Source organism: Anarhichas minor, unplaced genomic scaffold (assembly GCF_050575085.1).
Source record: "Anarhichas minor isolate MPS153535 unplaced genomic scaffold, ASM5057508v1 ptg000004l, whole genome shotgun sequence".
Lineage (NCBI taxonomy): Eukaryota > Metazoa > Chordata > Actinopteri > Perciformes > Anarhichadidae > Anarhichas > Anarhichas minor.
In genome coordinates this window covers 10,171,176-10,186,803 of record NW_027466450.1, presented here as the reverse complement: position 1 = coordinate 10,186,803, position 15,628 = coordinate 10,171,176, and the positions used below count along the sequence as shown (strand labels likewise).

Sequence of the window (15,628 nt, the reverse complement as noted above, 5' to 3'; positions counted from 1 at the left end):
GTGTTGCCTTGTGAAAAGCAGAATATCCTTCGAGGAAATGCAGCCTACTGGGAGTCCAATGAATATTTCAACATCGTTTAACTATTATTCAACATTGTTTGAATAGCACATGTTACATTCAGCTAAGAGACCTCAGCGAGCCATGTTCAAGTCCCTTTGCCACGAAGTGTCCACTCCTACTGAAGTGTCCTCGAGCAAAACCCTGACCCTCGAGCTCCAGCACTATTCTGCAGATGACCCTGACCTCCGACCTCCAACCAAGAAAAGTGTTTAATGTGGGAAACATAAAGCGTTGCCACTTTAAGGTTACATTTTCAGATTTTTATGATATTTTCATGAATTCAGTATCGAGACATATTGAATAGCTAGATATTTGTTCTTGTTGTGGACCAATAATGAACATTTGTAGTCTAAATTAAGTTTGCAGCTGTTTAATACTTGAAGGTCATATATTGAAAATAGAAATATTACAAAGCTATGAGTTATTCAGAGTGAATGCCAAAGAAAAGCATTATTGCATTGCAGCTTCTGCTCAGACCATAAACACCTCTCAGCAACCCGAGTGAAAATCCTGACCGTTATAGTCACATTTATAGTTTGAAGATGTGAAACTTCTTTGATCATACCTATGTTTATGAAGGCGGCATTGTATGGGACTGTAGAATGTATCAGCATGAGGGTCTAGTTTATCAGACCATCATAAATGATTTGTGATAATGAAACGCTGATGGAAACACACACACACACACACACATTCATACACACAAACTTTGTCATATGCAGTTTATGAACATTGTGAGGAGAGAATATGATAACAAATCCCCTCTCCACAGCCTCAGGCTTCAATAATTTACTTTTGTCCCTACATATTTCATGACTTCAATCGCAATTGAATTTGGATCTATCAAGGTTAACGTTCAAGCATTCTGAAAGAACGGTGCCTGCCTGCCTCCCACATAGCATCATGTTTTTGTGGTACATATTTATTGTATTTGTAAAAAAGAATACAAGTTCTTACAGCAGTAAAAGTTGGGTCGTTAATGTGTGCAGGATTATTAATGTTTTACTTTTTAGGCTACTCACTATACATAAACCATTACTTCTGCCAATACACGGCTAGTACAATGCAATACTACAGCGTATATGTATTTAATGAACGAAAACATTTTCAATAAACTTGAGTGAATTTTACTCATGCTCATGTATGCATGCAGAGGCACGCACACGCGCGCACACACACACACACACACACACACCTGTCTCCCCTGCTGAGTCCCTCTGAGCCTTCCCTGCTCCACTTTTTTTTTTTCATCTGTCATTCTGGAGCATGTCAGTGTTTAACCCCCTCCCACGCTGGCACGCACACACACACACACACACACACACACACACCGCCTTCCTTCTTCAACAAACTGCACAAACATACACAGTCGCTCAAACACAGCTTTTTCCCTTCTTTCCATCTTAACACACACACTTGCATACACACACAGACAATCCAGGGCACCGGTTTAAACAGACAGAGACACAGTTGAGACAGTTATCATATACCTTTTTGCTGTCTTTCTCTCACGCTCTATGTCATTACTGGGGGCTGGTAGAGTCGGGACTGTCATTTACAGTCTATATGCGTGTGTGTCTGTGTGGCGGGGGTGTTTTGAGGGGCGATACAGGCTGCTTGCGTACTCATGCTGACAGCAATCATTTTGTAGTCCGGTCAAAGAGGGCATCTGCCATCCCATCAGACTCTCTCCTCTTCTCCGTGGGAGAAACACACAACAGTTTAGGAGGCAGCGGGGGTTCCATCCTTATCGCTGCATCCAGGCTACTTATGGATTTTTTTATATTATGGTGCCCGTAGCTCAAAATAAGAAGGTTTAAAAAAAAATGTAAGCCTAAATTTGCACTTTCTCTGTGCGTGAGGGGAGATGCTCGGCTCTTTAAATCCTCTGGGGTGTTTGAGGTGGGAAAATAGGGATGTGGTGCTCCATAACAATGTGGCTAAACTACAGTGTGAGCTGCAGTCAGCAAATATCATTTAACAATCTGCAATATTTTATAAGGGATCTAGACACGCTTTTTCCATGTAAAAAGGCCATCGTCGTGTTACATCAAGATGTGTAACGTAATTTATAAAGATTCACATGAACCTAAAAAGAAACTCTTTTGTGCAAATGAAGACATACAAAAACGGGGTGTTGTTATGCATCCGCCTAAAATGTCACAAAAAACATTTATAAAGCAACATGTCCTTGGTTTGTCCTTCACATCATCCACTTTAGAATGTGCCAAATGTGTTCATTTCTCTGGTTCTGTGTTGCTGGGGATGAAAACGAAATGCTTTGAGACCCTGATGAAAAATGGCACCTTATCATATCTCACATGTAGCTCTGTGGACCATGTGACAGCATGTAGGCATTGGGGGCCAACGTGCTGGCAATATTGAGAAGTCCTTCATTAAGCATGAGCAATGCTGTGTGTGGCTGTGTGTGTGTGTGTGTGTGTGTGTGTGTGTGTGTGAGAGAGAGAGAGTAGCCTACATGTCAGAGCATTTTCTAAACTAAGATCGGACAAAGCATTCTAACCAAGCTCACTGATGTCATGGGGAATCTAAATGCACCATGCGTAAAAGCATTAGCGCCGTATTCATGATAAGGAGCCAAAAGCATGGCACAAAACCGATTAGGAATAAGACGCACAGGAGCCAATATAGATAATCCCGTTATCTCGCTGGATGTAAAATCCCAATGTGGGAGCATCCTCAGAGATTAAGATGATCTGAACGTGAACTAATGCTGCAGATATACCGAAGGCGGCAGAGAGTGAGGGGGGAGAACAAAACAATATTGGCAACCTGATGTAAACACTGTATGGTCTTGACCTTAAGGGACACACACGCTGTTTACCGCAATGTCACCGGCGATCTTCCTACTTGATTAATTGAGAGCTCACACACGCGCGCCCGCACCGTCTACTGTTCGACACCAGTTCGATATCCTCTTGATGACATTGTATCACCTTTGAGAATTCACTGTCAGTTACGACAGCGGGACTGTAACACATAAGCCGGTGGGCCATTGATAGATGATCGCAGTCAAGTTAAAGAAATGTGGGGCTCTGCTCATTCATGGTTTGGGATACCGGGTGCCAGTGAGACGCACTTCGGTCATCACCTGCCTTCAAACCAGAGCGCATTTAACATTACGCACGACAGGAACAGCGTGTACACATACACGCGCGCATGCATTCACAGACAACCTAAACAGGCACATCAAGAAAAACAAGACAAAAAGGAAGACAGCAGACTTACGGGATGACCCTGGGCTCTGCGGGCTCCACTGTGCGCCCCATTGTGAAATTCCCGTTATTCCCGTTTGGAATCCTCAAATACCGTGGTCGCAGTCCACGTCCCTGCAAATGTACCAAAGGATCACATAGAGTATGAGGAGTATGGCGAAGATGAAGAGCGCTACTAGGATGGCCTTGGTCACCGGAGAGATGAACGACTGCATGTCAGGAGCAGAGCCGGGCAGAGCGGCGTGGGGCTCCGCGTCCGTCCGTCCGTCCTCAGTCTGCTATCTCTCTCGCTCTCCACCTCTCCTCTCCGCCGCTCCGGTAGCAACTGTTGAAGACGGAGCCAGGGGTTTTGTCGTGCGCGAACACACACATCTAGAGCCTCACGCACATGCACACGCACTCCGCGACGCGAATTTCTACCGGCGATCCAGGCGCGCAACGCGTGGGGGCTTCCCTTGCCAGAAGCGGTGCAGGCGTGGGCTGTCTGTCCCCAGATACACTCACTCCGGATGCATGTCGCACGTCAGAAGAGACAGAGACAGGGGGAGACCGGAGTGATAACTGTCGTGGTCTGTTCAAAGAACGTTGCAAAAAACCCGATACTATTCAGCAGGTGGAGGTTTGTTGGATTAAATCCAGCAGAGACATTTCTAGACACAGAATTGAGAAGTTGTGCGCCAAGCAACTGCACTTGACGGTGAACAGGTTGATTAGTATTCCTCACGGTGAAGTGTGTGTGTGCGTGTGTGTGTGTTTTTATGTGTGGCTTGGCATGACAGGCTATCATTTTATCACGACCCTCAACATCCCTTTTTTGTGTCAAAGTCGAAGGATAAATAGATGAATCCAGATGGTTATTGCATTGAACCCGGTTGCACTTGATTAACTGCTAATCTGCATAAAACAATCCTTATAAGGTTGCTACTTATGTAGTGTTGCCTTATAACGCCACCTTTCAAAAATAACTAATCCCATGATAATCCCATAAATAAAGGACAGATGGACTGGAAATTACATGTAAAGTCATAGTATTAAATCAGCTATAATGCAGGAGATAAACTATTGAATGTGACACGGTCATATTTGAAAAGGCTGTTAGATGCTGTTTTTTTGGAAGGGACATCTGCTTTATAGACTATATGCCCAACCTACAATGGCACTTTTGTGAGTTACATGATCACTATCAGTCAGCAAAATTTTAAAATCAGCTTTGCTTTCGTAGTTTAATTCAGGCAAGAAAATATGCCGAATGAGTAGACTATTGTAACCATCCAGAAATAGACATACATGTAGGCCAGACATGACTGCATAAAAGAGATTTTTCATGTAGCCTCTGACCCAATAATATCCGTGCTTAATGTCGGCATATATTCTATCAGATGACCACATGTCATAGCCACTATAGTCTACAAGCTATTAATATAATTCATTATCACTGCTTAACTTCTTACCACTCCATATATTATTCCATGTTATGTTTTTGAGTGAGTAGCCTATTTCAAAGAGGCAAAAACAATTATGATAAAAAAGACCAACAATTGCATTAAGACATTATTATTCAATATCCTTTTTAGCCGATAGAAGTAGGTCGCCAAACTAAAGCGTTAGGGAACATGATCAGCAGCAGCGATCAGGAGCGCACTGTTCCTCACCAACCGATGTTCACCACTAGATGGCGACAAATGTAAAAATAAAATAAAAAAATAAAAAAAGAATCCAAGCCCTCGTGAAATGTGATGGTGTATTTGACTATTCCGCACACCATCGTTACACTGTAGTCTTGCATAACAATCATGACAGCTAAACGGCTTTAAGACGCACAGCAGGTAAGAAGAAACAATGCAGCTTTATCAGTTGACATATCAGTTGTGCACCATTGAGACGTATGTTCTTGTTTGTCTTCGTAGCGGGCTAGCTAGTTAGCTTCACTAGCCGTCAATAACATTGCGGCCTATTGAGCAGAGTGGCTGAGGAAGCTTGAGGCGCTAGCGCCAAAACCGAAGTAGCCCCCGCTGACAAGTTTGGCGAAATGTGCAAATGAAAGTTGTGTTTTGTGCCATGTATGTCGTTTGGTGCGAACTAGAGTGCATTATTGAATGCTGCACGTGTAATGTTATGCGGGTGCGGTGTCAACTGTACACAACAAAAACAAAGACGGAGCAATGTGTGCAGCAAGTTGCTAGCAGCTAGCTAATTAGCTGCAAACAGGCCGTAGACGTTTGTCAAGCCGATGCACGTAAATGGAACTTCCGGTCACGGCCTTCAGAGTAAAGCATTTAGTGATGCGCTTGTTTTCATGTTTTATCATACAAGGCAGGTATGACAACGAATTTGTTTTGTACATCGCAGAATTATAGCGGTAGTATCCACATGTTTATATGAACAACTTGTATTATTATGTAGACTTTAAAGTGTATTCAGATTGTCCGCAGTGCGTCCAGAGTCAAGTGGTGAACGAGCTTTATTTTTGAAGGCACTTCCGCTTCTCTTCCTTCGTTTCCTCAGCACTTTTACTAACTACTTTAAGCTAAATCTGATGTAGCAGCATTGGCAAGCGCGGCTAGCTAGCTGGCTAGCAACAGACTTAACCCACTTAACCTAAGTGACACAGTGAGTGTGTTTACATATGGGACTCAGTGGTGGTTGGTGTGTGTGTACGACAGATACTTATTTATTACAGTCTCCTGTGGAAGGTCTATATATCAGCTACGTGTTATCAAAAGGTCCACAAGTGCTACGTTAGCTAACGTTAGCGTTGCCGTTTTAAGATCAAGTGATTGCCAGTTAACTAATTAGGTTCTTGCTGAATGTAACTCCAAGTAAGGGCAACCCCAGTGTTATGTTGCAGCAACGAAATGTACAGATGGTTTTCTAACTAACGACACTCTTTCGGTTCTGACAATATCAGGTTGTCAACGTTGAAATTTGAAAGAAATATATATATATATATATATATATATATATATATTTAAATCTACCTGGGTCCTAAGTAAAGTACATTAACGTTAACCTTTACAAACTTAGAAAACCATTATTTCAATTCATTTTCAACCCTTTTGAGCTGTTCCACGGTGCTTGCTATCACTTTACACTGTATTGTACATATTGTAACGTTGAGATGAGATCACAGAAACAACAGCTGACCCAGGCACAAAAGTTGACACATGACTGAGAAGAGTGATACTTTGTGCAATAGAGGTGGATCAAAACTTAATATTTTGGAAGATAGAAAGTCACATAGCCCAATATGTGGTATTACGTGTAATATATAGTTGAATGAAACTTGCTGAGACTAGAATATACATCACATTTATAGCAATAGTATCTTAAAGACCACCTTCACAGGGTTGAGGAAACTCATCCTAACCAAGAATAATACGTAACCATTGCACATTAGAATAATAACCATTGCACATTACAATAATAACCATTGCACATTAGAATAATAAGTAACCATCCCTATTTTAACTAAGGAAGTCACAAGCTTCTGGGTAACTTGGAAGTGTTAGCTTACCGCCCTAGTTAGTCACTTTACTATCTTCACATCAAGAGTCACGATGGAAATATGTTTTGGACTCAAGTTGTTTTTGTTGCTTCACTTGTGTGTGATTTCACATCTTCCTTCCTCATGACGTCCAGTAAACAAAACAAACTTGCAGTGAGTATGTTTGGTGTTTAGCTTGCCACCGTTGTCCAGTCATCCGTCTATTTCTTTTTGTTTTACAGACCTAAGAACTACTCTATGTAAGATGAACACTGAGGACAAGTTGGAGGGCATGCTGCTGAAATGCAGCAGCGGAGGAATAGACGGAGGAGGGAGAGTTGGGCTCGGCAGTGGAGGAGGAGGAGGAGGAGGAGGAGGACTGGTGGTGATGACACTGGGGGAACGGTCACTGGCAAACCACCCTCTGTTGGCCGAGGATGATGATGATGATGACGACGAAGACGAGGACTTGACCGGGAGCTCACTGGTCACACATGACCTGGTTCCTCCAGAGCAGCTGATGATGCAGGAGGAGATGACAAAGAATGGTAGAGGAGGAGAAGGAGAAGAGGAGGAGGGAGGAGGCGAGGTGGGAGTGCATTTCCCCCTAAAACTCACCAATAAGTTGCCCTGCTTGCTTCATATGCCAGTGAGTTCATGCCAGTTAAGAAGTAGATCGTGCATTAATAAGATCATTTGTGTGGATACTGTACTTATGATGTCCATGTCATTAGAGTGAGACTTATTCATGTCATGCCATGCAATGTTTGTGATGAGACATCAGTTCCCTCAACACTACCGGCATATATGCAACTTATTTACTGGTGTACACTCATGAGCTGGTTTACAGATGCTTTGCAAAATAATGCCAAAGAAACATTTTAAGGACAGTGATATGAAGTGTATAACACAAATATTAGAAGTGGAAAGCTTGCCCTCCCCCCTCTCCCTCCCACACAGTACATCACTGAAAATATCCTCCTTAAACATGAAGGATATTATGTTGTTGAGAGGGATCACCTCTCTCCCTTTGTGTACCTGGTTTGCACTTGGAGTAAAAAAAAAAAAAAAAAAAAAAAAAGGTCAGGAGCCTTCACAGAGACAGAGGCATTAGCTGAAATGTTTGCGCTTTTTAAATATTTTGCATTCCAAAAGAATAACGAGACAGTACATGTGAATTACTGTGAGTGTAAACATCGGGGATAACCCAAACCGCTCCACAGAGTCAGGCTTAGGGCGGCGTAATTCCTGTTTATTACAACTTTGACGTTATTTACATAGTTTTGGCCATTATCTCTGTCAGTAAGAAACACATTGTACTCTTCAAATCATTTGTTGAATCTTGGAACATGGCAACATCATCGGTCACCCTCAGAGCAGAGGATGCTAGAATCACATCAGCTGTCCTCTAAAATGCGCTAAATTGGATATTTAGAGTGTTAATATAGCAGCAAACTATGTAAACACATGAGCAGAGAATAAAGTCGCTGCTTCTCCTTGCATCATAGCTGGGCAGGCCGCATGTGCTTTTAGTTTGTTAGTGCACGTGAGCGCGCTCCACCGGTTAAGCTCACGACCGTCGCTCTGCGCTCATACGGCGGCTACAGCTGACAGCGCCATGAGGAGTGTAGCACCCAGCCTCCTGTTCGCCTTCAGGAAAACACTGTTAGCTCCGTCAGCGCTGTTGCCGTTGTTTGCACTGTTAGCACCGTTAGCTGCGAGCCCCCCTGCTCAACCGTCGCCATGTTGAGAGCCGTTTAGAGGCAACAAAAATGCTCCCAATTGCGTATGTATCACCTTTAGATTGTAGAGGAGAAGAGGTCCCCTCACATTGGTTGATTTTCCTCTACTTGCCCTACTGCACCGGCCTGACACTGATATGTTCCAGATGCGTGAGTGGGCTCTAGAGTGGGCCATGTGCCGTATTAAATGTCTTTCCTATCTTTTACAGTTGAGCATCAAGCAAGAACTGAAGCCGTCTGAGAACCCGGTCCAGATAAAGAAGGACAAAAAAGCAGTGAAGGACCTGATGCTTTGTCCCAAGAAGAAAAAGAGGAAGCAGCGTTCACCAGCAAAGGTGCAAGTTCATTTTGATCTCAGAAATCATGTTCTGATCTGCATCTGTGTGACAGTTAGTGACAACTGTAAGGATGAATCAAACACCAATATGTCTTCGTTCCCTTTGCTGGTGCAGATTCTCAACATCAATGACGACGACTCATTGGGCTTACAGAACCCCAAGTGTCACGTCTGTGTTCACTGCAACGCTGCCTTCAGGACCAACTACCATCTACAGAGGCACGTCTTCATTCACACCGGTATGTTTTGAAATGCCGTTGTATTCATTTCTTGCTTTGGAATTAGATATCATGTCTTGACAGTGGATGAAAAGAAGGGCAATGCTAAATTTAATAGAATCATATGAAATACAGTATCTATATTGTCATTTATATGCTGGCTATGCTATTTACTTTCCAGGTGAGAAACCATTCCAGTGCAGCCAGTGTGATATGCGCTTCATTCAGAAATATCTCCTCCAGAGACATGAGAAGATCCACACTGGTGAGTGGAGAATAAATGCAAATTGGTACGCACTTTTATTTTGTTTCTATTTCACTCTAAAGTGAGTCTTTTCCTCTCTTCCTTTTTATTGTTTAGGTGAGAAGCCTTTTCGCTGTGATGAGTGTGGGATGAGGTTCATCCAGAAGTACCACATGGAGAGACACAAGAGGACTCACAGTGGAGAGAAGCCGTACCAATGTGACTACTGTCACCAGGTACGCGTGGAATACGGTGGTGAATCCGATATTAGAATACAATCTGAATTTGCGCTCATGTGTTTGTCTTCTGTCCACAGTACTTCTCCAGAACAGACCGGGTTTTAAAGCACAGGCGAATGTGTCACGAGAACAGAGAGAGAAAGACCAACAAGGCAGCGGGTAAAGTTGGGCCTCTGCGTGAAGCAGATTCTTTGGGCCTCCCGTTTCTTGCCAAAGAGTGTTCACTGCCCAAGAAAAAGCGGCAGAAGTGTGCAGACAAGAGTTCGGGAGCTTCTGACGGGCACACCGTTGTCACTGTCCTGGAGACGGAGGAGAAGGAGGAGCAGGGACAGAATAAACTTGAAGGTCTAGCTCTCTACGGCGTGTCCTCCAAAGTCAAACACGAGTACGTGATCGCAGAGTACTCCGGGGAACTTCCTGAAGAAACGGCTATTCCACACCAGGAGGGCGACGTGTCGTCAGAAGACACGACTCCTCCCAAGCTAGTCCTGAAGAAGGTCCCCAAGAGGAATCTCAAGCAGTCCGGTGAACAAACTCTTCCCTGCCTGTCCACTCTGTCTTCCTACGAAGAAACTACGAAGGTCACGCAGTACACCTTTGAAATCGTGGACAAGCAGGGCCTTTTAGAAGTGGAGAGCACCGCTGACCTCGAGCCAGTCGAAACTCTTCAAGGAGGACCGACGAAGCCGGCAGCTAGCAGCACAAACTACGACGAAGCCATGCAGTTTCTCAAAAAGAAGCGGTACCTTCAGGCCGCGATGGCCAACAACAGTCGGGATTACGGCCTGAACGCGAGCAGCATTTCTTCTCAGCCGCCTGTCACGCCAACCGTAGTGTCGACGGTCATTGACGAGATCGTCCCCGCCACCATTCTGGAGCCGCAGCCCGTCAGCGCGGAGATTAAAGCGACGCACGACAAGAGTGTGTTGCCGGACGAGGTTCTCCAGACGCTGTTGGATCACTACTCCAACAAAGCCAACGGGCAGTCGGACATTTCTTTCAGCGTGGCCGACACCGAGGTGACGTCGAGCATATCCATAAACTCCTCCGACGTGTCGGACAGCAGCCCCGTGGAGAGTCTCGGAGCCTCCAGCGCCCAGGCTCAGCCGGCTACCGAGAAGGTCAGCCTCTTGCAAGAGTACTCCAAGTTCCTCCAGCAGGCGTTGGAGAGGACCAGCCAGAACGACAGCTACCTGACCAGCCAGAGCCTCAGCCTGGTCTCCGAAAACCCCACCTTGGCCGGACAACCTCTGTTCTCCACCGAGAAACAGTTTCCTTCCCCCAGCAGGTTCAAATCAGGGATGAGCTCTCCGCTGAGGTCCCCTTTAGAGAAACCCAACTTTGGACTGCTGGTCGGGGACTCCCAGCACTCGTTTTCGTTTTCAGGTGACGAGACCACGCCTCCCTCCGCCGTGTCCCCGGCCGAGGAGGACTTCCTGGAGCAGGTCTCGCCCTCCAAAAAGACAGACTCTTCACAAGGCATCCTGCAGACGTTTCAAATAAGCTCCTTCGATCAGAACTTCAAATCTCATTTCCAGACATCAAGATCTGGATCCTCCTCGCTGTTTACCGTTGCCAACGGACAATTGAGTCTCCGAGGACACAGCACGGACTTCTCGGAGTTCCCCACAGTCCGAGTCACTGAGACCAGGTCTCAACTGAACTCCTCCCCGGATGTTTCATCCAGTGAAACCTTTGGCTGAAGGGGAGCGGGCGAGGAATTCATTTCTGTTAATAATTTCAGCGGCACTTTATCTCATGTTTCCTGTTTTGCCAAAAACAAGTCCCATTGCGACTATGTGCTCTTTCTCAAAGCATTTCGTGTGATTTCATTTAATTTTTTTGTTAAGCGCATCTTCATAAAATGGAAATACTCAAAATATATATCATCATAATTAGCATTCCCCCTAAAACAAACACTTGTAGCTGTGCATGGATATATTTCTTGCCCCAGAATGTACACGTTGAGAGATTAAGCGACCAAAGGTAACGTGACGTATTCTCTCATAGCGTTGCCACACAAGTTAATGTTTTCTCAATCAGTTTGCCTTGCACAAAAATGATCAAGTCACTCTTGCTACTTAATGCAATATTTCCACTTATTGAAACACAGGCCCTATATATATATATAGATATATATATATATATATATATATATATAGATATATGCCTTTTTGCTCTTACTGTAGCTACCTCCCCTGGCTGTTTATCTGCTTATATTTAAGTCCACTCCTCTTATTCCAGCGTTGTCACTCCGGTTAAATTGTCTGCTATGATTAGATCATAACGGATTCTTCACTTTAAGTCACTTTACGGTCACCTGAGTTTAGCGTGTGCACATGGTATCTGTAGGGAATGATTGTATTCCTCTCACATGGAATCTACTCTATTTTCCATGTACAGATTCGGCCTAATTGGTGTGATGGCCAAAAAAAATAATTTAATACTTCTCCAAAATTCTAAATTAATTAATTTAATGTATTCCCTTTTGTTGATGAATTTCTTGGCCCGTTCTTTAGTGACTCTCCAGTGCAGCGTCGGCAGAAAATACAATTTATGGTTTATGTATCAAATAGCATTCATGTAATGGTTGCCGAGTCATTATTATTTTTTCCTTCAGCAGTATAAGTGAGTTGTAATGAAATTACCTACGAGGATTGTGCTTAATTTTTGCACAATTTGCACAACCTTTCGCTACGGGGACTGTCGTGTGTACTCTCAGATTTGGGTTATTTGAGAGTTGCAGACGTCACTTGTGATGTCGCTCCAGTAGCTGCAGCTTTCTAGTACTTGTGATTGTTCTTCCGTGAAGGTTTTTTGGGGGAAACAACGATGTGATTAGACCCGCTTGTATTGATTGAAACTCAAAGTTTTATTCAGGCTATATTATGAAAGACTTGGTTTTTCCACTTTAATTAGTTTTGCAAATGTGCCTTTCTTTCTTTTCTTTTTCTTTTTTTATATTCCAGGCTTTCCTTTACTCATTCCTGTTTGTGTATTTCAGTTTCTTCTTCGTCAGTGCTCCAAGGCTACTAATTCCACTTGCACAACAACAACAAACACATAAGCTATCCATCTGTTCAGTCTGTAATATGTTGAAGTCTCGGAGCGTTATTTAATTTTGCCCTCATCGTATTTTATTATTTTTTGAATTTTGATCAGAAACAGCACAGAGTTTAATTTCTCAAACTATTATCTGGGGTTGGAAGGAAGAAGCGTTTTTCGTTGACTGTGCCGCGTCTGAGCACAGAATCATGTTGCAGACGTTTTGATCACTAGATTAAGCCACATCTGTCCAGGCCTTGTTCAAAAAAAAAAAAAAAATAAATGCGTTCCTGTAAGGTCTCATCTGGGCTTCATCACGCTGTGGACCGTGTTCCGTGTGCACATGTATGTGTCATGTTTTAGGTGCTATCCTGTTAAACACTGTTTTTATACGCGCCGTCAAATTGGGTTGGATAAACTCCCTCTTGTTACACTTCTCCGGACAATCAGGGACAGACAGCACCCACTTTAATCATCAAATGCTTTATTTTTTTCCTCCTCATCGAACATTCCCACTAGAATGTACAGACGATATCCTGCTGTAAATACGTTACATATTTCTATGTCCCGAGGAGAACTCTTGGGTCTTTTGTGTCGACAGAGAGACCGGGCATGTGCGAGAGACGGCGGAAGGCACATGAATTAGTTTCCCAGCATTTATTACACTCAATGAATCCAGTTCACTCTCTGAGGTTTGTGTGTATATATTTATATATCACCTCTGTTATCAGAAGACAATTTACACTTTTACATTTTCATTGATGACGTGAATATCGGTTATTTTATTTTTTTTGTAAGTTAATGCAGTTGATTGTGCATTATGATGGGATTTACTGTATAAACCCAACACCCCAAGAAAACGTTCATTTGGTTTTAAAGTAATACTCAACCTGAAATTGATATTTTTCATTATTATTATCTAGTATTTCACCTCAACAGCTGTGGTCGGCTTGAAGTCATGTCAGTTACGACTGTTGGGTGGAGTGTAACACAGCATAAGTGTTGTGGTTGAGATATTTTACCAGCTACCCGTTTGAAAGCACAGTGCAGATGAGTCCATCTGCTCGGGTAAATTGTATCCCATGAATTGTTCATTGAGATGTTTTAAATTCAATTAAGCAATTTCAAATGCAGTACTGACGGGAGAGGTTCATGAGTTGTCTCAGCAGTACTGTGGTATTCTTTCCTTTTTTTTTTAATGAACTATTGTCAGTAACCTGGCCATAAGTGTCCTTGTATAAGCTCGAGAAAAATGTTTTGTGTAAAAAGATCTGAATTATTGAATTTTTTGATAAAAACTATTTTTGAAACATGTCATTTAAGGCACTGATATGTACAGTTATATATCATATGCAGTCACTATTGCTACCCTCATTTATCGCTGTAAAAGTCGTTTGTGTCAAGATCTTTCAACTGCCGACGGGAATCTCCTCCTTTTGGCGTTTTCATACTTTTAAAGGACGTGACGAGGAAGCCGTTCTGCTTCACTGTAAGGTTGAGCTTAAGCTTTATTTGCATGGTCTCTAACTTGTCGGGTCGAGTGAACTTGTTTTATGAATAATGTGCAGCTTTAATCGTAGCTGATTATTTTCAGTCAAGTAACCCATATTGATTAGATTTTTTGCAATATATTATGATTTGTAAACAATCTTATTAAATTGTTGTTTTGATTGTTGTGTGTCATGTTCTTATAAATAAAAATAATTCACAGTATTTCACCTTGAATTGTTTTTCATATGCAGCTGCTGGTGCCATTCAGGGTGCAATTTACGGTACATTGCATTCTTACTTGTTCTGGGGCAACAGTTGAGATACAAAAGTCCAAATTGTACACGATGCTCAGCAGTTATTTTTCAATATTTTAGGTATGACAGAGAAAAGCAGCAAATCCTCACATAGAAGATGGAACTAGAGACTGGATTATAAAGTCAAATCCCCAGATATGCTGCTGGTTACATCCAAAGACATTATTTCTGTCACTCTACTACACTTTCTAGATATATTTTCTGATGTGTTAATCCACAAATATACGTTCAGGATTTGTTGTCTGTTATTCGTGATTGTAGACTTGCAGAGATAGTCAGAACACATCCTAGGCCTACAAACAGCCGCATGGCGCAAAACACAATCTTCTTTCCCAAAAGCTGGAGTCCCATAATAAATAATTCCACACATAAAAAGACAAGAGTGGAAGGTAATGATTAGTCAACATATCGAAGGGCTTGCCAAAGCTAACACAGGATCCTGGAGCAAAGCAGCAACACACCCTGGGAGGTCGTGTGATGCCTGCGGGCTGCGGACGTGTTCGTAGCACATGCTGTCAACCGCAGGAGGAGCCGGGAGTGTTCTTCATGCTGACTGGAGTCATTTTGAGGAACAATGAGCTGATTTGTCCTTTTCATAGCCGACTATTCCTCTTTATTTATTTATTTTCTCAACATGGAATGACACGGGACTCTGTGAAAGGTAGGTTTAACGTTCGCTAACTGTTGAGTTGCGCCTGCTAGGTTACTTTTGTTTGCCAATTTGTTTTGTTCATTTAGGAATGAAAAAAATAATACAATGATAAGTAGAATTTAATTAAGGTGCCGTTTTGCTTATTGCCTCATTTAAGAGTGAACGCCAGTAAGTCAGAGGTGTTACTGGAGCATATTTTACTTTTGCCAGCTGGAAACATCAAATTGAAAAGTTTGCAAACTAGTTACCAACTTTTTTTTAACAGGAGAGTGACGAAACAGTTGATTTATAGATAAATAATTATGTAAAAATCGGTACACTGTTGTTTGATGCCAGTTAGTGTATGCTGCCTGTCTCGACTGATTTATTGTTTGAGCCAGCAGCTATATAGTAACCTGGCTCGTTAATGACGTCTGTGCAGCCGCAGCTTTAGGAGCGCACCCTGCTGCATCCGGGTGTCCTCGTGCTGCACCTGTTGCTGTTTAACCGGGATAGGCGGAACCAAAACTCTCCGTTTCAAAACAAACTCATCTAATCCTGAAATGTGGTCACTTTGCTGATGATT

The 15,628-nt window shown here is 42.9% G+C and overlaps 1 protein-coding gene across 4 annotated transcripts; it reads left to right on the top strand.

Annotated features, from left to right (window-relative positions):
• Positions 1 to 4,964: 4,964 nt before the first annotated feature.
• On the top strand, positions 4,965 to 14,319 carry znf148 (zinc finger protein 148). 4 transcript variants are annotated; one of them, XM_076108825.1, is made up of 7 exons: positions 4,965 to 5,123; positions 7,024 to 7,370; positions 8,733 to 8,858; positions 8,976 to 9,099; positions 9,260 to 9,343; positions 9,440 to 9,558; positions 9,639 to 14,319. In XM_076108825.1, exons 2-7 carry the CDS (start codon positions 7,047 to 7,049, stop codon positions 11,262 to 11,264), a joined length of 2,403 nt encoding a protein of 800 aa, XP_075964940.1. In that variant the 5' UTR covers positions 4,965 to 5,123; positions 7,024 to 7,046; the 3' UTR covers positions 11,265 to 14,319. The 4 variants fall into 4 exon arrangements, with proteins under 4 accessions (XP_075964940.1, XP_075964925.1, XP_075964932.1 ...); XM_076108810.1 differs by having other exon boundaries at positions 7,024 to 7,430; XM_076108817.1 differs by lacking the exon at positions 4,965 to 5,123 and adding an exon at positions 5,130 to 5,907 and having other exon boundaries at positions 7,024 to 7,430.
• The last annotated feature ends 1,309 nt before the right edge of the window (positions 14,320 to 15,628 follow it).

What these genes read in the sequence shown, in the direction of transcription:
- znf148 (XM_076108810.1), top strand. Translation starts at nt 7,047, where the DNA reads ATGAACACTGAGGACAAGTTGGAGGGCATGCTGCTGAAATGCAGCAGC. An exon ending in GCACGTCTTCATTCACACCG is followed by an intron (nt 9,100 to 9,259) that starts GTATGTTTTGAA and finishes TTTACTTTCCAG; the next exon opens with GTGAGAAACCATTCCAGTGC. An exon ending in ACATGAGAAGATCCACACTG is followed by an intron (nt 9,344 to 9,439) that starts GTGAGTGGAGAA and finishes TTTATTGTTTAG; the next exon opens with GTGAGAAGCCTTTTCGCTGT.